This window comes from Gorilla gorilla, chromosome 22 (genome assembly GCF_029281585.2).
Source record: "Gorilla gorilla gorilla isolate KB3781 chromosome 22, NHGRI_mGorGor1-v2.1_pri, whole genome shotgun sequence".
Lineage (NCBI taxonomy): Eukaryota > Metazoa > Chordata > Mammalia > Primates > Hominidae > Gorilla > Gorilla gorilla.
Genome location: NC_073246.2, coordinates 40,383,869 through 40,406,924, shown reverse-complemented (window position 1 = coordinate 40,406,924; position 23,056 = coordinate 40,383,869). Strand labels below are relative to the sequence as shown.

The following is a 23,056-nucleotide window of genomic DNA, read 5'->3' as shown; positions in this document are numbered from 1 at the left end:
TGATAATTTTCTAAAACTTATTATACTTTGAATATTTTCCATGCAGTACATTAATATCTATCTCATTCTTAATACTATATAGTATAATTATTCAATATCTGATTGAAAGACATACAGTTTATTTTCATATTTTACTGTTACTGAGCAGTGTAATAGCAGACATCCTTTGTACTTGTAACTGTCTATTGTGAGTATTTCTAAAAAATAGATTTCTAGAATATCAATTGCGGAGTCAAAGGATAAATTATTTTATTTCCATTATACACGAATGTCAATGCTTTTTCCTCCACATTCTTGCCAATGCTGCAAAATATTACATTTTTTCATTGTTGTTATCTGGCTAGGCCCGAATATTGTGTGGTGGTTTATTTATTTTTATTTTCTTTAATCTGTTTTCACTTTTCTTGGATGGTTTACACTTATGGATAGTAAACTCCTGTGATGGTGACTCGTGGTCATCCAGGTTCTTTTGCATTGTGTGGGTTAGGATGGGCAGGACACACTCTTGTATATGTACCAGCTGTTGGTTTATGTGATTTTTTCAGGTCAATATATCCCATCTGACAATATACCTTCCATTAGGCTGACAGTCTGTCATGCACACACTGCACACACACAATTATATTACAAGGCTGATAAAACCGAATTGCTCTATTCCAGTGGTTCTCAACTGGGACAGTTTTTGGTTGCACCTTCAGGGACAGTTGGCCATGTCTAAAGACAGTTTTGGTTGTCATAATTGGAGTCTGCGAGGTGTTACTGGCATCTAGTGGGTAGAGGCCAGGAATGCTAGCAAACATCCTGCCATGCACAGGGCAGCCCCCACAACAGATAATTAACCAACCCAAAATGTTGATGCTGCCAAGGTTGAGAAACCCTGTGGTCTATTGCTGTGACATTTTAGTGCTTTTGTTGTATCACAAGTGTACCAATTTGTGTTAATTTTAACACATTTATTCTTGCTTAAAAATTGGGACGTATCTTAAAATTGATTGATTAGAAAGTATTATGGTGAATTTTCATTGGCAGAATTGTTTTTTCTTTCCTAGTGATACTTTAAATCATGATGTGCTTTACATCTTACCATCCAAAGTCTTAGATTTGAGGAAATACGATATGATTGTGTCTTATCTTTTATCCCTACATATGTACAGTCTAATTTCAGTGTAGGAATAGGAAGTCTCGTGTAGCATGACAGTGTAATTGCTGTATTTGTAGGTATTAAAAATCAATCAGTGCCTAGCTTTGTACCCATAGGTATTCCACTTTGTGCCTGCTCTAAGGTAAAACACAATATTCAGTGCTGGAAATAATTTCGTATTTAGTTTTATGTTAAAGTAGTTCCTCTTAGATTTAGTAAATAGACAAAATATTGGTTGAGTGTTCAAATGTAGGGTGGAATGATTGATTTATTCATTTGGGAGGTTATGAGTCATTCCTATATCTGTTGATTTTGTTCTTCATTTATATTCATTACCTTTAAATTCAGGAAAGTTATTGAAAATTCAGGGGGTTTCAATGTTAGGGAAACATTTGTTAGGTTGCTAACTTCTTCACACTAAACCTTCTATGTTTTCTTACATTTATAAGCAGTCTAATTATCCAGTGAATCCCTTACATACTGAATGTTGGGAAAAGGTCATGACAGGAATATCTAGTTTTCAAATCTTGGTTTGTTAAAGATCAGAAATCTTCCTTCCAGATCTTGGTTTGTTAAAGGTGATGATCACCTAAACTAAAGCATATTCAGATGATGGCTGCTTGATATAATGGAGTGAGCTTTTATTCCTGGCTCTTATAGGAGAAAATCTGTAAGTGGTCAGGGGAAAATCGATTTCAATGTGTACTGTCAATTCCTTTTTTTGCATTTGTAAGTGAGAAAAAAATTAGGTGGTTAAAAGGTGGCAGTTTTGAGTTATTAAGAATGATATGGATTAGCCTCAACTTCCATGGGTCACTACGAGGTAGCCGCTGATACTTCACATCTGGTTTTGGTTTGCAGTAACTGACAAAGAAGCATAAGGTATGTATAGCCCTATTGTTAGTGTCGTTCCACTCTTTTAAAGACAAAAAGCTCCCCACTCCAAAAGTACAGAAATATTTTCAACTCCAATTTACAGATTAGGCAAAACCTCTTGAGTTAAGGGTCACTAAAGGCAGTTGAAAAATTTCTTTGTAAACTTCTCAGTGTTCTGGCTGTTAAAGAAAAATAGTAAAATAAAAAGAGCTCCCCAGTGTAAGAAATCCATGAAACAGAGAGTGACGTGTGAGACGCATTAATGCTTTCCATTCCTGATGAAAAGCTCGAACAGCTTTAAGTAACGTGGAATCCAGTATCTCAAATCCTAGCTCCGTCTGGGAGGTGAGCTTTGGGTGTCCTAGCTCCCTGGGATTGGAAGAGCAACATGTTGTCTACAGGCATTCCATATGTGAGTTTAATTATGATAACTTGACTTCTTTAAAGAAGCTTTTTAGATGTTTGGGGAGAATCCCACTCAGGACTGTGGTTTTTCTTTCTCCTGCATTCTTTGGGGAAGGAGCACACAGGACCATGGTTCCCAGAAACGGAGACACACTCTGTGAACCTGTGCACGTCCCTGTGCCCACAGCGAAGGCCCCTCCAGTGAGCAGCCAGGCCCACCATTGCAGCCTTCCAGATGGCTCTCATTAGAGTCAAAATTGACTGAGGGAAGCCCCCGGGGCGTCCTGGAAGCCTTAGAGACCATGCTAGGGACAGAGCCCCTGATTTCTAGGAGCTAATGTTTCAGAGAAAATAATAACAGCACCTTCTAAACACTAGAGCTTTTCTCTTTAGTAACTCAAGGTAATGAATCCCCACCCTCTCCCTCTGCTTCTCATTTACCACCCCTATTTATCTGCAAGTCACAAAGGGGAAAATTGAAGTTTTCTCACATCTCCTTGGGAAAGTAACTTGAGGTTGATGGGCTGAGATGTTTCCAGAGAATGGGAATGGGGTGCCAACAGCATGGAGGAGCCTGGGGAGCTGCTGGTATCGGGCATAGAGTGAAGACCAAAGTTAGGGATGGGAGAGGAGGGTATCTACTCTCATGGGGCAAAGTGACCCTGAGGCACCTCTACATTTAATGAGCCTAGAAAGAAAAAGGGTGGAAAAGAATAGGAAGGAACTGTTGATGTTCCCTTCTTATGTCCTTTCTGTTGGGTCAAAATACTGTTGTAATTTTGGCATATTTTTCTCTCTATCCAATATGCAAGTTGTTTGTTTGGCTGAATACTGCTTCGCTTCTTTTCTGCACCTCCAGTGACCAACAATGCTTAGCACATAGCCAATGCCAATCAAGATTGATGAATGGATGAATGATCATACAGAAGGAATATTTTCTGCTGTAGCAACGTTGCAAAAGTTTCTTCTTGAGTAAGGAATCTTTTGATGGTATGCCGATGCCCGGTCGCTATATAACAACTCACTGCAGGACTCAGTGGCTTAAAATCACAATGATCACTTTATTATTTAGAATCTCTCATGGTTCCAGGGCTTGATTGGGCTGAGATAGATATTATTTGCTTGGAGTCTCTTATAGGTTTGCAGTCAAGTGCCGGTTGGGGCTGGAGTGATCTTGGTTTCTTCATTTATACCTCTGGGGGTTAATGCTGGCTGTGGGCTGGGACTGATGCCTGGAACACCTACAAATGGCCTCGTCACATGGCTTGGGCTTTCTCCCTGTATGGTGGCTGAGGTTTAAGAGTGGCTGTTCCCAAGAAAATCAGGTGGAAGCTCTATCACCTTTCCAAGGTAGCCTTGGAAGCCACATAGCTGAACTTCTGCTGTAGTCACAGCCCGACTCAGATTCAAGGAGTGGGAACGTGGACCTCACTTTCTGATGGAAGCAAAGTCAATGTCACTTTATAGAAGGTTATGCATGATGGGAAATCCTACTGGGCCATCTTGGGAAATACAGTTGCCATGGTGATATGGCAAATGTCTAGAAATGCAATCAATATACCATTCTAATGGTTTCTAATAAGTACATGTGAAACCAACCCAGTTGCCTAAATAGTTTGGCTGGAAATAATTTTAATCAGAGTTACCTTGGAAAATTACAAGGACTAAGTTGTATACAAATGGGAGCTCTTATTTTATATTGAAATCCAGATAAATCTGCTGTAAAATAATCATGATGCCAGCAAAATAGAGGATGTATATTCATCCACTCATCCACTCATTCATTCATTCGTTCTTACAGCCGGTATTTTTTTTGTTTTTATTGACTATCCACTTGCTTACAGGTACTATTAGCTCAATTATTGAGACGGAAATCCCATAAGATACAGATTTGGGAGGCTTCTTAGAGAAATTTTACCTTCCTCACTGCCCAATGACTCAATCTAAGAAGACAGCTTAAAAAAGCCACTTCCACAGCTCACAGGGCCTGCAGCTAGACTTGGGAGAGAGGTGGTGACAGTGGGGAGAAGAGGGGTGGGGAGCAGATGACCTCCTGCTCTGTCTCTCTCTCTCATCTGTTCATAGATATCGATACCATCCATTGTGTGTCTGTGTTTGCCTGTGTGTCTGTGTGTATATATGTGTGTGTATGTGTGTATATGTGTGTTTATATGTGTCTGTCTTTGTGTGTGTGTCTGCATGTGTGTGTGTTTGTGTGCTTCTGTGTGCCTGTGTGTTTGTGTGTCTGTGTTTGTGTGCTTCTGTGTGTCTGTGTGCATACATCTATGTGTATGTGTGTCTGTCTTTGTGTCTGTGTATGTGTCTGTGGGCATGTATGTGTGTGTCAGTGTGTGTATCTGTGTATATATATGTGTGTTTATGTGTGTCTGTGTGTTTGTCTGTCTTTGCACCTGTGTGTATGTATGTGTCTTTGTGTGTGGTTTTCACATGTGTGGGTGTATGTGTGTGTCTGTGTGTATGTGTATGTGGGTCTGTGTGCATGCCGTGTGTGTCTGTATATGTGTCTGTGTGCTTCTGTGTATGTGTCTGTGTGTGTTTGTGTGTGTATGTGTATATGTGCATGTGTCTATGCGTCTGTGTACGTGCATGTGTGTGTGTGTCTCTGTGTGTGTGCATGTGCGTGTGTGTCTGTGTGTCTCTGTGTGTGTGCATGTGCGTGTGTGTGTGTGTGTGTGCATGTGTGTGTGTCTGTGTGTCTCTGTGTGCAAGTGTGTGTGTCTGTGTGTCTCTGTGTGTGTGCATGTGCGTGTGTGAGAGAGAGAGTGATGGGGGAGCCATTGGTTCCTCACAACTTAAGTCCCAGCTGTCATCTTAACTTTGTGGATGGTCAGCAGGCAGTTTAAAAACAAATGAAGGCACTGATGCTGGGCACGTTCTGTTCAGAACTGAGGGACTGGCTGGTGCTTTGGCCACAGCTGGGCCTGGCCACATTCCTTCAGAGGAGCCACAGCTGGCTGGACTGAAACTGGCTGGGCCTGTCCCAGTTCCCTCCTGTCAACTGCTGTTGAGAGAACCTCACCCATCCCAGGGGAGTCCCAAGTTCAAGTCGAACTCTGGGCTCTTGAAGGGCTCTCCTGGACTAGCCACTGACACAGCCAGTATTGCTCTCCCCTGATACTCCTGGGCTCTGTGGCCTGCTTCATTCATTCATTCATTCATTCACTCATTCAGTAAGTGCTTGTTGAGGGCCATCACTGACACAGTCATGAGGGAATCCTGGGGTTCCCCTCCCAGTGTCAGCACTGGGGCTCCGGGAAGATGGCTGCCTTCCATCTCCAATGCATTTTAATTTCTTCTTTGAACAAACCTGCAAAGTTACTGGTTGATTGAAAAAGGAATATTGGCACAAATGAATTAAATGACGCATCGGGGTCACCGAGCAGTTGGGGATGAAGCCAAGGTCCCTGTTATCAGGATGCTGCATGGACTCTTCCCTTCGGAGAAATGTCACGAAGGCTCCCCGCCTCCAGCGCGCGCCAGTGGACCCCTCTTGTGAAGCAGAGGTTAGCCCTGCACTCACGGTCCTCAGTTCCTACCTAAGCCAGCTCATCATTAGCAATTCGTATTGTGCATGCTGGCAATGCAGAGCCCAGGGTCGCTTTTTGTCGAGCCAGCGTCTTTTATCTGCAGTTGCACCCCAGCGAAGCTGGGACCGGAATGTACGACTGTTACAGGGTCCAGGCCTCCTCCCATCTAGTTTGCAATGCCTCTCACATGCAAAGGTTATGTTTGTTTCCCTTTAAAAATAGCAGACGAGCAGATGACACACTGCCTTAATTATCCTTCTGTAGAACGCATTGAAAACTAGCCTCCCTGTTCTACTGGCAGAGCGAGAGGAAAATGTATCCTAAACCGCAGTGGGTGAAGCCTCTTCAGATGTCGGTCAGAGTCTTACCCACACCCAGCCCCGCCCGACAGCCGTGAACACAGACAAACAACTGTCACCCATTGACCTCACGATTCCTTGGTATATGAACCAAAGTGGAAGCGGGGAGAAAAGGAAATACTGCAGATATTTTTAAGTACAAGCAAAGACAGGAAGAGGAAAGTTGCAAAATTGGTTATATTTCTTTTTGCTTAAGTGCATAATGTTTGAATGACCAAAAAGTCAGTGTAAATGTATAAGATTATTTTCAAGGAAATCTGTATATTAAGTTTTAAGACCTATTTTACTTCATATATACATAAAGTACCATTTTTAGAAGTGCTATACTCCATGCATATTCCAAAATACTATACTTTTTTTTGAGAAAGGAAGGGACCGTGAGGCTTTTTTCACATCTGATATATTACAGTATAATCCATATTCCTCCTATAACACTTAGCTCTGGAAAAGGATCTACTGGTGTCTGAGTTTAGGCAGGCACTAGCACTGACGTCAGTATTGTGTACAGAGAAAACAAACATACTCTACATTTACCGAATTTGATGCAACTCTCATTTGGGAACATATTGAACAATCTAAAATTATTGTAAAGTGGAAAATTTTTCAGGCTTTAAAATCATTAACAGTGGCATAAAACAATTACACAATTCCCATGGACAAATCTCACCCCCCCCCCAGATTTATGCGTTTAATCTTATATTCAGATCTGTGTAATTCATGTTTGCTCCTAAAACATGTATATTTCTTTATGTTGTATAATAATGAACAATTCAAATTTTTCAAAAAAACCCCACCATTTCTGCATTATAAATGTTAGATCTTAATTTTAACAAGTAAAAAATGAGACCACTTTGTAAAATAATGTCAATTCAAGGAATTTAAATCAAGAATTACGCACACTAGTATTCCCTCTAAAGGCCTTTTTGAGGGGCATTTAGCACCCTCTAGTGACAACAATTCAAGCCGTTCAAAGGGAACTTCCCTGCACGGCTCATGTCTGGTTTCTAGCTGGCAAGTAAACAATGCAATGTAGTTCTTTAGGCAGGAGGTGGTTGCTTCCTAAAATCCTTGAGGCAGGATTATTTTTGTAGCTGTAAATAAAGGCTGGAATAATCTCCACCAGGCAACCGCGCAGTGGGAAAACCATGATTTATCCCTATCGGCTATAATATTCTTTGGCTTATCATGGCCAGTCCACTCAGAAAGAACATTTCTAGTACTCCTTGAACACTGCAGCCTTTCCCAAAACATGTGCTGAGATCTGTGTGGGCATCAGATAACAACAACAAATTTACTGACATCATCGTTTCAGTTCAGGTCGGTGCATTTAACAGGATTTAACACATTTTCATAAGAGTGAATTGGAAAAGAACTGGCCTGCCTTCACTTCAGCTGCACCTCTGTGTCCTCTGCATTGCTTGCAGTGGGAGATAATACAGTGTGGAGAGGGTGAGGTGTGGAGAGGGGGCGAGGGATGAGGAGGGCTCGGGTGGAGAGGATACCATGTGGAGCGTACCATGTAGCACTTACAGCACTGAGACAGACTCCCAGTGTCCTGTGCTCCTGACTTCAGGCACAGGTATAGGGCTTCATTGCATCCGCAGGTAGTCTGGTGATACTCATGCAAATATAAATGAATTTGTGGCAAAGATTTTTTGCCTTCGCTTCATTTCTGATTCCATTTGTGATGGAAATAAATTAGTAAATAAATCATCAAATGAGGTGATGCTGAATTAAAGCCCACCTCAACCGAAAACTAAAAGCCAACTTTAGAAAGCAGCAGGAAAAATTATTAATGCAGGCTTCTACATCAATTTCTATCAATTGAATGCTATTATAGTGCCACTTATAATCTTTCTTTAAGAAGTAATCTGTATTTTCTTTAAAAATAATTCATAAAATAGTGACAGATTAAGACAAAAATAAGTGATGCTGTTTAGTATCTTATAGGTGAGATTGACACACTTCTTAAAAAATCATTTAAAACTCTGACTAGAATCAAAATCAAAATTAATTTCAACAACGTGGGATAAATTCTCAGTTTGGCCAAGGATGGTGACAGGGGACAGTACCTGGGAAAGGATACTTTGGATCTGAGTCGGGGGTAGAGTGGGATGCCAGTCAGATGCTTTTGTGAATCTTAATTATATGCCCTGTGGGCATACTAAGCCTTATGGGCACCAATGGCAACGTGATGTCTGTAGCATCTATGCTCAGATATACCCAGTTATATGGACAAAGAAGTTGAAACTCGTTTAATGGTTTCCAAATTATATAGAGAAGCCTAATAATTGGAACAGTACATTTAAAAGTTATTTTAAACTAAATAATGGTGACAAAATAATTACTCTCCTCTTAGGTTTCTTTCTTAAAACCACAGATAATACATTGACCTATTTGGAGTCCTTGATAATGGTTTTAATATTCCTGCATTTTTAAAGTCATATGGAGTTGAGTAAGAGCAAAATTGGCCTAAACTTGAGAACGTGTGGGATGCTTATGAAATTGTGTTTATTGAAATCATTGCTCCATGGGAGCTTATAGAACTGAACTGACGTGTGCTTCAGTATTAAGGAAATTGCAACTTGGTGTTGAGAAGTTGAGGATTTGGTATGTGATAACAGTTTCCTTGGTTTCTATTAGTTCAGATCAACCAAGAGACTGAAGAATACATTCACCACTTAGAGAAAGTGTTGAAACAATGGTTATTTAAATTGTAATTGGATTATTTCTTAATGTGCTGCTGGGGGATATGGCACTCCCCTACCCCCCCCCCCACACACACCCTCATACACACACTCACACACTCATACACACATACTCACGTAGTTGTAGCCAATGGAGTGAAGCTGTAATCATGAAGTATGCTGTGAACAGAAAAACCGTCCTTAAACAGCACTGACTGGGTGCCCTTGAGGGCTGAGAGTGTCTTCATGCCGCGTATGTTCTCAGGCAAATCCTCCGACTGCTGCAGATGGAAAAGTTCCATGGAGTGCTGGAGTTTTCCATTGTGCGGCAGCCCCAGATGCTTGATTCTTATCTACAATCTCAGGCATGTTCCTGGCAAAAATCCCTGGGACATCGTTCTTGCGGGGCTCTCATGAATAATCCAAACACTATGCATTTTAAATTCATGTGTCATCTTAAGGACAATATACAGCACTTTTGTCCTATTGTTTTGTCCTTAAAAACCTGCGTTTCATGGGTCGCTCCCAGGCTCTGAAGTTTTATGTGTGCAGAATTTGAGGAGACTGAGATAGGCTTCCCGAATGCCGAGACATGCGGTGACTGGCTAGAGCCCTGCAATCCTGGCTTCCTGAGTGCCCACTGGAGTTCCTGGCAGGAAAAGGCCATTAATATCACCTGAATGGATTAATGCCGCATAGATGGCCTCCACAAAACTCTTGAGCGTTTCTGGGTTTTCTTAATAAAATGAAAAAAAAAAAAAAGAGCTCTATGCTTGCTGTAGACATTTAAAAAAGAACAGGCATTTGGGCATGCTGAAAGGTTTGACACCTACAAGTATTGTGGGCTGCACTTTTTACAGAACATGCCTGTATTTTTCAGATATTTACAAAAATGTACAACATTGCATGTTACTTACATATTTTTATATTAGGATATAATTTATGTTTATTACAAATTTATGTTTTGAAAATATAAGTGAACCAAAGAAGAAGAGGGGAAAAAACAAAAAGCTTCTCTGCCACTGGTATTATAAGATATAGCTGTCAACATTTTTACTTTGCCTTTTTTTTATTTTTTATTTTTTGACTATTACAAAAGGTTATTGGCCGGGCGTGGTGGCTCACGCCTGTAATCCCAGCACTTTGGGAGGCCGAGGCGGGTGGATCACAAGCTCAAGAGATCGAGACCATCCTGGCCAACATGGTGAAAACATGTCTCTACTAAAAATACAAAAAATTAGCCAGGTGTGGTGGCGGGCACCTGTAGTCCCAGCTACTCGGGAGGCTGAGGCAGGAGAATGGCGTGAACCCGGGAGGCGGAGCTTGCAGTGAGCCGAGATCGCGCCACTGCACTCCAGCCTGGGTGACAGCAAGATTCCATCCCAAAAAAAAAAAAAAAAAAAAAAAAAAAAAAAAGATGTGCCTTGTCCTATCAAGAGCCAGAGTTTTTTTTTAAAACACTTTACATTAAATAGTCAGAGATTACCAGGCTTGGATGCTATGATGCCATTTGAAACATCAAGAATTACTCTCTTTGAAGACAACAGGAATCAATCAAACATTTTGTCATTAGAAATGAGGAGGAGTTTCCTTTGTAAAATTTTGGAACAGAATTTACCACTCAGTATCCCCAAATTAACTTTTTATTAGATCACTTTTTATGTTTGTATGCATTTCCAAAATTAGACGCAGTGAAACTTATGGATCGAATATTGATCAAATAATAGCATCTGTTTTTCTCTTTTTTAGTATCCAATAAATAAATTTGTCTCTTATAAAACAATATTTTTATTAGTTAGAAAACGATGGATATATGCATGTATGTATGTTATACATAAATAAATATGGGAGAGAGAGACAGAGATTGAGAGAGAGAGAGCATGTGTGAGAGAAAGCAGAGAAAATGATGTACATTGGCACCAGAAGGCAATCAGAGTTAACCAGGCGAAGGGTATTAGGAGTTTTGTGTATTATCTTGTGGCTTTTCTGTAAGTTGGAAATTATTTCAAAATAGAGAGGTAAGAAATCCCACTCTTCACAGTTTGATTTGCATTAGGCAAGAACCAGGGAGTTAAGGCCAAATCATCACTGAAGGTCCCAGTAGAAATGCTGATCTTTCCTGCTGCAGGGAACAACTGAGGGCTGGATTAGCAACCAAGAGGCGTGGGTGAGGCGGGACCACACAGGATTTTCTTCCATGGCTATTTCATTAGCAAAGCGTTCATCTTATTTAAAGCTGGTGTTTGGTAAAGGCATAATCAGGTGCCACATGTTGTGGGGGCCACAGTTAACATTTTACACTGATGCTTCTTAGGAGAGAACAAAAAGCAAGGACACTCAGGGAAGCTGAGAGAGCTTTTCTCCTCCACACTCCAGAATTCTAGTGGAAGCTGCCCAGATAAAACAGCTCAGGACTTTGAAATTTTCAGGGAAACAGAATTTTAATCAGCCTGCCATCTTATTCATTGTTCAGAGATGAAAAGAGCGGAAATCAACACCCCCTCATAATGTAGGTGCTGAGAACTTAGGTTCTGATTTCCACAGAATGATTTTCTTACAATATACTACTGTCTTTCTTTTCTTTTCCTTCTTTCTTTCCCTCCCTCCCTCCCTTTCTCCTTCCTTCTTCCCTCCTTCCTCCCATCCTCCTTCCTTTCTCTCTCTCTTCCGTCCTTCCTTTCTCCTTCTCCTTCGATTTTTTCTTGCCCTCTTCCCTCTCTCCTCCTCCTCTCCTTCCTCCCCCTTTCCCCCCTTATCTTTCTCCTTCTCCTCCTTCTTTTATCCTAACATGAGGTGATAAATCAGAGGTATATAATAAAAGCCAGAATGACCTGGGCTGGTGGACAGAACTCTGACACATGCCGGCCTAAAGTCTGAGTGAAATCCATTTACCGAACGTCCAGCTCTGCAACCAGGAATTGTCAGATGACTCAGGATGTAATCTATTGTGTTCTTGGGGTCCCCTATTGAGACCACACCTCTTTATGGGTCCTGCGTTCCTGTAGCTAGATTCAGAGCAAAATGTTTCTTCCAAGCAATTTCCTGAAAATGAGTAATTAAAGTCCTGAAACCCTCTAAGGAATGTTCAGGCCTGCATTCGCTGTACTTCCTTCGAGGAGAAAACAGATCTGTGACCCTGAACTTATAGCTTGGATTTTAAACATGTAATGGGGCCCTCACATGGCATCTCTGGTAGCCAAAAGTTCTATGAGGATCTGTTGTCTGCAACATGGATGTCTGTCAGAGTGAGACCAGCTCACTGATATTCCGGGACATTTGTAGTCACTTCAGTTATTTGGGTTTTAATAAATACTTGAAAACAAGACTTAGGAAGGTTTATTTTTCCTCTTTATTTTTTGTGTTTACTGTAAGCCTAGAGTCCTTGCGTTTTCAACAACTTTGTTGTAGAGCAAATAAAAAGTGCAGGTATTTGGAAGGAGAAAATGAAACTGTTCTGGAACACTTATATGAAATGTTGAATAAATATAGGTTGTTAAAAATCAGCCAGGCAATGGCTGTTACTGAACATGGCCATCTATTAACATGAAATAAACTCCACATGCAAAGTTACCTTTTAGGAGAAAGGAGCTCAAGTCCTCTGTCCTAGTAATTCTGCGAAGAATTGGGCTGCGAAGGGCTGACACCCAGGGCAGTGGGGTGCCCTCAACGCCTTGGCTCCAAGGTGCTTGCAGCCCGTGTGAAGCCATGCGGAGTCCCATCACATCTGCATCCTGCCTTGGTCTCAGTGCAGTGTGTCACACGGCGGCACACCGGTCACACCTGCTGTGGCAGTCCCCGTCCCAATTGATGCCTTTTCTTTTTTTAATTAAAAAAAAAACTCTCCTGGCTGCATATCATCAAGAAAAACAACATTGTTTTCAGGGTCTCTTATCTCTCCACTCCCAAATATCCTGTTTCTTTGGGCTGGACAGCCAGGACCAATAGAAACCTCTTCCTGCCATTGGCTGACTTCATTTCCCAGACTTAGCACAATCTCATCCGCTCTAAACAACCTCATCAAAACTACTTTCTGGTCAGAGAGAAGCAATAATTATTATTAACATTTATTAACGATCAATAAACTTGATTGCATTATGGCCAGCACTATTAAGGTAAGGAAAGGGTTCCTTTTAATTTGACAAAATCTTGTTCTTGTTACTCTTTTCTTTGGTTTCCTTTATCAAGGCAGATAAGTTAGGGTTGGGCAACACCCCCACTGCCACAATAGAGGACAACAAGATTTCCTTTGCACTGCCTAGTAAATTTCCTTTTTCCTACTCCAACCATCCGCAAGGCTTAAAAACTTCAAACTCAGAAAAAAATTGGGGTTTCTAAATTCACTGTTGAGTGCTGTGGATTACTTTTGGAAAGGCTTTTCGGAGCGCTTCTGAATTTTCAGATTCTGTAACTATCCCTAACGGTGCCTGGATGTGTGTCTGAGAAAAGGCAGCAGACTCGGAGAGGTTGAAGGGTCGGGTCAAAGCAAAAGATGCGTTTGTGAATGTCAGACATTTGGAGGCTCTTCAGTGGCTCCTTAGCATCAGGGATGCCAGGCAGTCCCAGTGGAAGCGAAGAGATACTCGGCAAGTGGCTGCTGGTAATGGGACGCAAATGTTGACTTGATTTGTGGGACATCCACGCTGAGAACTGAGTGTTCACGTAACTCAAATGGGGGTAATTTGGTTTGTTCCACTATATGTTTATCTTCAATAAAATACCTACTGTCTGTGCACTGTGAGTAAGATTTCTTCCAGCAATGGTTAGGTTTGCGGAGATTGGAAAGCAATGGCCGGTCGATTCTCTGTGTTCTGGGGTGTTTGGTCTGATGCATTTCCTTGCCTAAGTTTTTAATAGATAGCATATAGAGATTAATGTGGAGGTAAATCTGCACAGGTACAATCCTAAATATGGCCTGATTCCTGGAAATGAAGCCAATTTAATGGTGACTACAAGTCAAGGGGCATGCAGTCTTGAATGGGGGTCTGTTCAGTTGTTTTAAAGGCCACCATGCTTTCATGACATTTGTAGAAATGTGAAAAATCAGCAACAAAAGCAGATGCTGAGTGGAGGGCAAAGAAAATTGTGTTTGTTGCATGTCTTTAGTTTTGCTGCATGGAGGTGAGAAGCATTTGGTGGTGTTTTCATGAGGCTTTTAGTTTGTTGGAAAGTGCATAAGAAAATGGAAGTTTGCCCAGAATTGGGCCAAGCCATTTTCAAAAATACTCTTTGGTTTGGTATTTTCATAATTTGAAATGTTTGTATTAGAAGATTCGACTCATATGTACCATAGAAACTGTGTTTGAGAAGTTCAGCTTTTATTTCTCAAGGTGTGTTCAATAATATATTAAAAATCTATGTACCAAGAACTTTCACCTTATACTTTTCTTTCTTTGGCTTCAAGGATTGGAATCTGCTGAAATACGGCTCCTATAGACAGGAATTATAAAATTGAGAGTTAATGTGCCCTACTTGTAGCTACATGAATAGAAATTACTTGATTTTGTGACCCAAAATGTTATCTTTTTTTGTTCTTATTTTCATCCTTATTCATATGCATGTTAAATCAAATATTCTGTGTAAATCTTGAATAGCTTGGGTGCGATCTTATGTGTTTTTTTTCCCCAAAAAACTCAGTGCATTAAAAAGGACATTGAAATAACAGACCATCCTTTAGAAGGTAGGTACATTTTGCAAAACATCCAAATGTGTTATACTGTTTAGTTTGAAGTATACATTTATGAATACATGAAGCTATTTTGAAAGTTTGAATATTTTGTGATTTTCTGAACACTTTTTTTGGAAATAATAGTTTACACTTGTCTAAGATACTATGCTTGATTTAACATTTTATTACATTGCATTATGTGTTTGTTGTATGTACCCAAGTGAACCCTTAGAATGACTACAGGTGAATTTTTTTTTAATCTTCTGTTTAAATAGGCCCTCTTTATAGGTGACTTCCTTTAAGACATGTTTCTGTTAGATTTCCTGGGTAAAGTAATGAGATGATTTTACAGCCTTGTTTATAGAGTGGAAAAAGGAGGTCCTGAGTCTGTTGACTACAGTTTCAATTACGTTAGTGCAAAGCCCAAGTTAGCATAGGGAAAATTATGGCTGTCCACTGGAATTAGGAAACAGCCCCCCATAGAGGCAATTTCCAGTCTCAATGCACTCTGTTTTTTTGTTGTTTCAGTAAATAAATCAATTAGTCGATTAGGTATCAGATGCTCTGAATTTGTTAAGTTGGTTTTCTGCATTTGAGTGGAGTTTTTATTTTTTTGCATTAACATTTGTAAGACCCTATGAAACACTATGAAAAGCTAAATATTCTTATCCAGTCTTTGTGATTCTTACCATCATTTTCCCTTGGTAACTTGAAATTGGGAACAAAATGTTTCAATTGGAAGAAGTAAAGGAATTTTGGGAACTTATGTGAGAGTGTTCATTTATCTCTAAGTGTCTGTGAATTTTAAGATCAGCTTAAGAGTTCTAGTAAAGACTTGGAAGCAACAAAGCTGATGGTTTGCTGACAATTCACGGATTGGTTTTGGTGCTTCCCTTGGGCATTGGTGACATCTGACAATATTGAGAGGTGCTGAACCTCACCGGCCCCACTGTCCCCACAAACAGTTCAGTGTTTGCTACAGACTGCAGGGATCCTGCTGTTGCACTGAAAACTCGATAGTGCTTCAGTTAGGAGTTTTAGCCTAATTTCCCAAAGACTTTCCTGATTCCTTTTTTTTTTAATGCCATCTGCAATTTGGGAAGTCTAATGAAGCCTACAGTCCTTTCTCAGAATAATACTTTCAGGTGCATAAAAAGAAATACATAGAATTACAACAGAAATACAGTTCTCTCCCTGGACCTTTTAAGGAGAACATGAACCCCAGGTTGCAAGTTCTGATCCTAGAAAGATACTTAATGTGTAAAAAGGGAATGTGGGGGATTTTCCATCATCACAGAGATCTGACATTGAAGGATGTGGAGAGAGCCAGCAGCCGGCAGCAGCATCAGGGGAAAGCATCTTAAAAATCAGACAGGACATGGAAAGTTACTAACAAGGCTTGGTGGAGACCTGAGGGCACCCTAGTGCTATTTCCATGACTTGCCTAAAGAAGTTACTTTTTTTGAATTAACAGAGGTTGGAAGGTTTGATGGTAATTGAAACACGACCTGATAGGACTCAATTTTATTAATTTAAAGACATAAAGCTTGCATTATATACGCCACGTTTGCACATTTGCACTTCTTGAACGTTTGCTGTCACATGTGAGGGAAACTTATTAAGACTAAGAGTTATATGAAGAAAATTAACTCCTCACAGAATTTTGATGGATGTGATTAATGAGTTTAATAGCTACAGATTTATGATTTTTCATCAACCTGTTGGCTAAGTGAAATACAAATTGCGTCAGTCCTTTTTACTTTAGGGGGATTCCGGGAGAATGGAAGGAAGGCCAGGGGCAAAATGCCACTGCCCTGCTGTGCATAAGTCATTTCAGAGCATGCTCTGAGTATCTATCTGTCCTTGCCGAAAAGTGGCTTTACAGGCAACTACTTTAAAACAACTTGCTGCTTCCGTTCTTGGTCAGCTCTGTGATCCAGGCTGCCCTCTGTGGACACAGCACAGTTCTCCCTGGCCCTCTGCCTGTGTGTGCATGCACCCATGCATGCCAGGCACCCTGACTCAGTGACCCTGGAAAGCAGGATTGAGAATGGCTCCATCTGTGGGCTTTTCTTCCCCCATGAAATACAGTGCAGGACTGCAATGCTCTCAGACAATGTGCTGAGCCTGAACCATTTCTTAATTATCTACGTTTGTAAATGATTATCTCATAAAGTTTTTGTTTTGCAAAACAGATCTTTATTTAAACACAAACACAGGTTAACAACTCTTGAAAAAGCATACATAAAAATAAGTAAATGAAACAACCATTTCTGTTGTCTTCAGGAAAATCTGACTGATACATTTAGAACTTTAGAATAAGATTCCCTCTGTGGGAGTGGAGACCCAAAGCCATTATAGGCATCCCAACAATTTGGCGGATTTATTGGTTTAACAGCTGATACATAAGAGAATCACAGAGTAAGGGCCATGGGGAAGCCAGACGGATGAGAGTTTCTCTGAAATGCGAAACCTCAGAGAAGAGACAGGGACAGTCTCCAGGCTGTTCCAGCGTTTGGTAGCACACTGTGCTCTGGCGGGGTCTTTTCTTTGGAGCTACCTCAAGGAGAGCCTTCTTGTCCCCTCCTTTGACCCCACAGGATAGAGGACAACTGCTCCCTGGCCTGGGGATTCTGTCAGACCACCCCTGATAGCGCTTCTCTCACCTTACGTGGCCGCAGACAAACTTGCATTTGCTTCCTTCCTGTTGTGACCCTGGGCAAGGTAGCTAGCCTGTCTGATCTCGGTTTCCTCACCTGTAAAATGGGATCATAATGGCTACCCTGTCTCGCACCCATCCTCAATAAATGGCAGATGCCATCAGATGCCCCCCTGCGGATGTAACCTTTTCTACCGTATTGTCTTTCAGGCTCTGCACTCACTCATCTCAGCATTTCCCACGGCCCAGCTTCAGCTGTGAAGCCCACAGCCACAGACTGCTCTGATGTGCGGCCTCCCACACCCAGGCAGGGTACATCTGGGTCTGGGCAGCCACAGGACAGGGAAGGAAGGAGGAGGGAGCTTGCAGGGGTGCTTGTTAAAGGTGTAGCAGGGCAGGTACCACACACAGGGGCAGGTGGAGCGTCCCGGGGTCGCCCGAGGTGGTGCTGGTCAGAGAGGGTTGGCTTCGTCCTGTTCTGAGCCGAGGCTGCTGGAGGAGGGCAGAGACCTATGACTGCATCGTGCTCCTGGTTAGGGCAGGAACAGCACCCTGGAATACCCCACTCTCCTCTTTCCTCCTGAATTACAAAAAATACATCTTGTTCTTTAGCATAAATTATAAACATAAAAAATTCTTATGGTAGAGAAAATGTTTAAAAGTCATCACCAAGTCAATATAAATTGTTCAGATCCTAACCAACCACAGCAAATTCCTAACAATTGGGATATGTCTCTCCACCGTGTGTATCTGTTTGGCCTTGTATCTACCTACCTGTCCTGCTCTTCTCAGTTAGCATTGTTTTACAAGCATTTTCCCATGTTACTAACATTTTTTGATAAGCAGAATTTTTGTTTCATTATATTCTATCTAAAATATGTATTACCATTTTATAACCAATAACCTAGTGTATAAAGTGATGCTGCTTGCGTTGTTTCACTAATTATATTGCAGTACACCATCTATTTAATTTTTGAATACTTTTTATTAGTTTTGGTGCCTAGAAAGGAATTATTGAGCCAATGGGTATATATATTTTTTAAGTCTTTGCCAAATTTAAATATCTGCCAATTTAAAAAATAATTACCAGATTATTCTCTGGAAGGATTATACCAGTTCTCCCTTTTTCTAGCCACATATGAGACCAGTTCCACACTACACCCATAACAACTCTGAATATTTTACTCTTTGAATCTTTGCCATTCTGACAGGTAAGAACAGAATCTCATTTTTATTTGTACTTCTTTAATTGTAGTATTTCATTACATTTTTTTGTTTGTTTGCTGTGAACCCATTTTGGCTAGTGGTCCACTGTGACCTCTGGATTTTTTTTCTTATTTATACTTTTATTCCCTGTTTGGTCTAGCTTACTTTCCACATATTTCCCCTACTAAGCTTGGCCAAGACATGTTTTATAAAATTTAACATCGATTCCCATCTGTCCACTCTCCCACTCTTCATTTTCTTTCCTGTCAGCACATTCTCCCAGCTTTGCTTGCGTTTGTTGTTGAGTGTGAATAATTTATGTATACCCACTGATATCGCGAGGAGCTGTTTTTACTGATATCTTATCCATTTCTTCTGTGTCCTCGACAGTGACTGGCAAAGAGTAGAGGTTCAATAAGCACTTGTTGAAAACATAAACTTTAATTTTAATTATTTGAAATCATAAAGAGGAAGTTAAGATATCAGAGTAATGTAATTATCATTGTAGACTTCAAATAGAATTCTTATGTTTTTAGAGACATTTCTCCTAGTAAAATGACGTTAATTAAAATTGACTTAAATTGATGTTTAAGAAAGTATAAAAAATGTAGCTGTAGTATCTTGAATTCATAATCCAAACTAACATCATCCTAATAACTGCTTGTTATGTGCGAAGTCCTGTGCTAAACTCTCATAATGTCTCATGTGATCCTCACAGCAGCCTGGGTACTGCTGCTTTCTTACAGATAAGGACAAAGGATTAGAGAGGCGAAGTAACTTCTACAAGTCACACAAATCTGTCTCCCTTCTCTTTATCATCTGATCTCTTTTTTCCTGCTATTCACCCTAGCTGTACATAGTGAATTACTGTGCAGAGGAACATGATGTATTAAGTGTTATGGAGACACATGAAATAATTGGATAATGAAAATTATTATCGCTGGTTACTTTATGTTATCTACTCTTCTGTGAAAAATCCCATAGGCAGGAATTCTAATACTCTAGGTGGCTAATCAAAACAAAGTTCTAGAAAATTCAAGAGGTAAAACTCTAGCACTGAATTCTATATTTGCTCAGTGACAAGAATTCTTTCCATATTTGGCGAGATCCAAGGGGCAGTGCTTCCAGATTCCAGATCAGCTGCTGATTTAAATTTCCTCATCCCAAGTATCAACTTCCTTGCACTCGTCTTGGGCGTCAATAATGAACACGCAGGTCAGAGTTTTCCATAAGGCCTTAACAAGTCTTTCAGCAGGGTGTTCATGGAATTAAACTCTGGGAAGAACGGTAATCTGCTGTTGTACACAGATAAGTACAGAGACATTTTGAAAAGAAATGCTAAGGCCAAGCAAAATGATTTATTTTTAAAGTGCCACATCAGAATCCAATCATAACATTAACCTCAGGGCTGTTACTTTAAACACGTTTGGTAAAAACAATGCTTGTTGAATTTTTGAAGATATAATAACTTTATGCAAAGATCCCGCACTCTTGCATTTAACACATTCCACTTTTTAAATCCTTCTGCCTTGATGATTTAAAATCTCCCTTGCTGGTTTTTTTTTTTTTTTTAAATTTACCAAGTATTGATACAGAATCAGCACTGAAGACAGGACCCTTCTGCTACCTCCACATTCACATTCCCCTCAAGGCCATTCATTCAGATCATCAGCCAGCAGTGAGTTTCTCATCTCCATGCTCTTTGGGTTTCATCGGGTTTTATTGGGTCTTTTTTTTTTTTTTTTTTTTTGACAGTGTGCACATGATGCTCACCTTTGAGGAAGAAGAAACTGTTGAAACAACACTTTAGAATCTGTCAACACAATTAGTTTGTGTCTCAATTTGAGGTAGATGTCCCAAGACATTGCTCCAAGTTAAAAAGAAAAAAAAAGTATGTGGTTTTGCATTGCGTAGTCCTCTTTGGATCCATACGATATGTGTGCCTTCCCTGACCTTCCAGAGAGCATCAAAAACATGAAGGTTGAATCCGGAGAGCACAGCCCACTTTTATCTTTGGCCCAGGGAGGCACTTGGTACTCTCTATTTCTTCGTGGCATCCTTAAAATAGCCTCTGTGGAAAAGGGATTGGCCTTATCTTCCGTGCAACGGATAGGAGGCATAGATATAGCTGCTGGCAAGGGGAAGTGGAAAGAGGCCCGTCTGGGAGAGGGTGGCCCGGAGCTTTAGTTTGATGCTGCAGGACTTCCCCAGGTGAACGCACCTCTCCTGGCCCTAGCTCCCTTATAGGAAAATGGAGGTGGTCAGCTCCGCCTTCTCCACAGTGACCATCTGCTGACTGTGCTGCTGCCAGGACGCAGGGGGAGCTAACAGCAGTGCCCCTGTCGGATCTTCAAACCGGGGAGGGGTCTTGTGCAGTGGGCAGGGGAAATGGGCTCCCACCTGGCTTTTGGGGTTCACACCCTGGCTGTTCTACTTCCTGGCCATTTCACCTTTGACAAGCCACAGCCTCACAGGAGATAGGCTTTTCCATCAGTGAAATGGGTAGAGGGATAGTTCCTACTTCACAGGGTTATAGTGAGATTCACCAAGTCGCAAGAGCCCAGAACTGTATATGGCACACATAAGCTCCTCAATCAAAGTTAGTTAATTTTACTATTCATTCAAGCCAAATACATTTTTCTTCTAAGACTAAAATCAGGGAATCTATGAAAAGCATTTCCCCCCACCTTTTTTTTTTCAATTTCTACAACAGTTTGTGAATTGAATTTTGTTTTCAAGTAGCCAATTTGTCCATTTTCCTGTGATGAACGTGTTTTTATCTCTTCATTATAAAGTAAGAACTCTGACAGACACAGTGAGCTCCCAATTATTCACGAGCACCTGATCTGCATTGGAGATTGCTTAAAACAGGGCTGGGAAATGCTTGCTGGTGAGTTCACCTGACACTGCACAGCAGGTCCTGGAAGGAGACATTCGGGGTGTTGTTACCTTCTGCGTCTCCCTATTCTTCTTATTCTCCTTCCATACTCTTTCTCTCTCATTGCAATCGCTATCCACCTGGAAGGCGGCTTGAAAAACACAAAGGACAACAAGGATGATGAGGGGGACCCCTCCTGAGTCTCTTAAATGCTGAGGGATCCTTCCTGGACCTGTTTTTATTCATTCCAAGCTGCCTCTCCTAGACAATCACTTCTCTTACCCCAGGAAATCTGGGACGGTGCAGGTTTGCAAGCTTGATCTGGAATAAAGAAACAAAGGAAAAGACGGACCAGGAGGCTTGGCCTATGCCAGGCAAAAGTCAGCAAAAGCAGCCACTACACATCTCCTTTTGAGTTCTAACTTTTCACTTTGTCTTGTGTGAACTCCTAAACTGGAAGCATATTTATATTCACGTAAAAATAAGAATATTGTCCAAGGTCAAATGTAAGTGGCTTTTATGAGTTATTGGACTTTGTGAATTACTCATTCTACCAACTTGAATTAACATAGATAGTTTTGTTGACTTTACCTTCTTTGTAAGCCAAACAGTATGAACTCGGTTAAGCCGGTCTTAGGAGAAAAGACATAAAATGTGTGTTGCTAGGATAGCATTCTAGTGAAGGAAGCCGCTTCTTTGTTTCTTGTGCATCCCTGTGAGGGTACCTCTGTCCATCCCAAGAGCTGTTTTCATGGACTCACTGTTGAAAGCCCCATGCCTATTGTAACCAATTTTGATAAGCTGGTTACAAAATAAGCACATGTATACATTTTTTAAAGCCTTGTTCTTCTGGAGATGGAAAACATCTTTTTTTAGATCACATGTTTACTGCTTTGGTAAACAGTAAAATGCTGCTACAGCAATTACCTTGAGGATAAAGGGTTTGTAGACAGATACTTCCTGCGTTCACTTCCTACACAGATAGCCAGCCCAACCAGAGACGCACTGATGCAGGAAGGGCTCCCAGTGGAAACTTCCTCTCTCCGAATGCGTGGTCCATTATTCGTTATCTCCTCTCCAAGGGGAATAAGCTTGTTACTCCAGATTTTCTAGGAGAATTCTGTCTTGAAACAGGTAAAAATACAAAGTTTCTAAAGTAATGATTTCAGTCCCTCGTTCTCATCCTCGGTGTCATCTACTTGGTGATTTTTAAGGGGACGTGATTAGACTAGAATAGACTTGTCTATGAGTAACATGCCCCGTAGGCACCTCTGTCTCCTTTGAATCATGGAAAATGATGCATAATTAGAATGTTTTTATATTTGGTAGAAAAATAAGTCTCTTTGAGATTCAATGGAAGGCCTTTTCTATGGTTAGTTGAAAGGTCATTTTAGATTTTGCTTTCTTTAGTCAAGCAGAGATTACCAGATTTGGGTACAAAAAATATCAGCTCACAGATTGTTCTCTGTGCTGATTTTACAGCAGTTACTAAATTCCAACGAATGCATTGTTTAGGCCCTTTGAACCGAAGCAAATAAAACCACAGTGCACACACACTAAACAATAGGGCATCATCAATTAGCCATCTACAGGATGTGTCCTTGCAGACTGGCCCCTTTGTAGGAGAAAAAA

At 40.8% G+C, this 23,056-nt stretch overlaps 1 protein-coding gene across 5 annotated transcripts in view; it reads left to right on the top strand.

Annotated features, from left to right (window-relative positions):
* ERG (ETS transcription factor ERG) overlaps window positions 1-23,056 on the top strand; it is a 277,876-nt gene that overhangs the window by 148,590 nt on the left and 106,230 nt on the right. The window contains exon 1 of one of the 5 annotated variants that reach the window (XM_004062798.5): window positions 12,997-13,128. The exons of 3 other annotated variants lie outside the window; for them this stretch is intronic. In XM_004062798.5, the coding sequence (XP_004062846.1) occupies window positions 13,111-13,128 (18 nt within the window). In that variant the 5' untranslated portion in view covers window positions 12,997-13,110. Of the gene's footprint in view, window positions 1-12,996; window positions 13,129-23,056 lie in introns of those variants that run through there. One more of the 5 variants, XM_019017891.3, reaches the window with a different exon arrangement.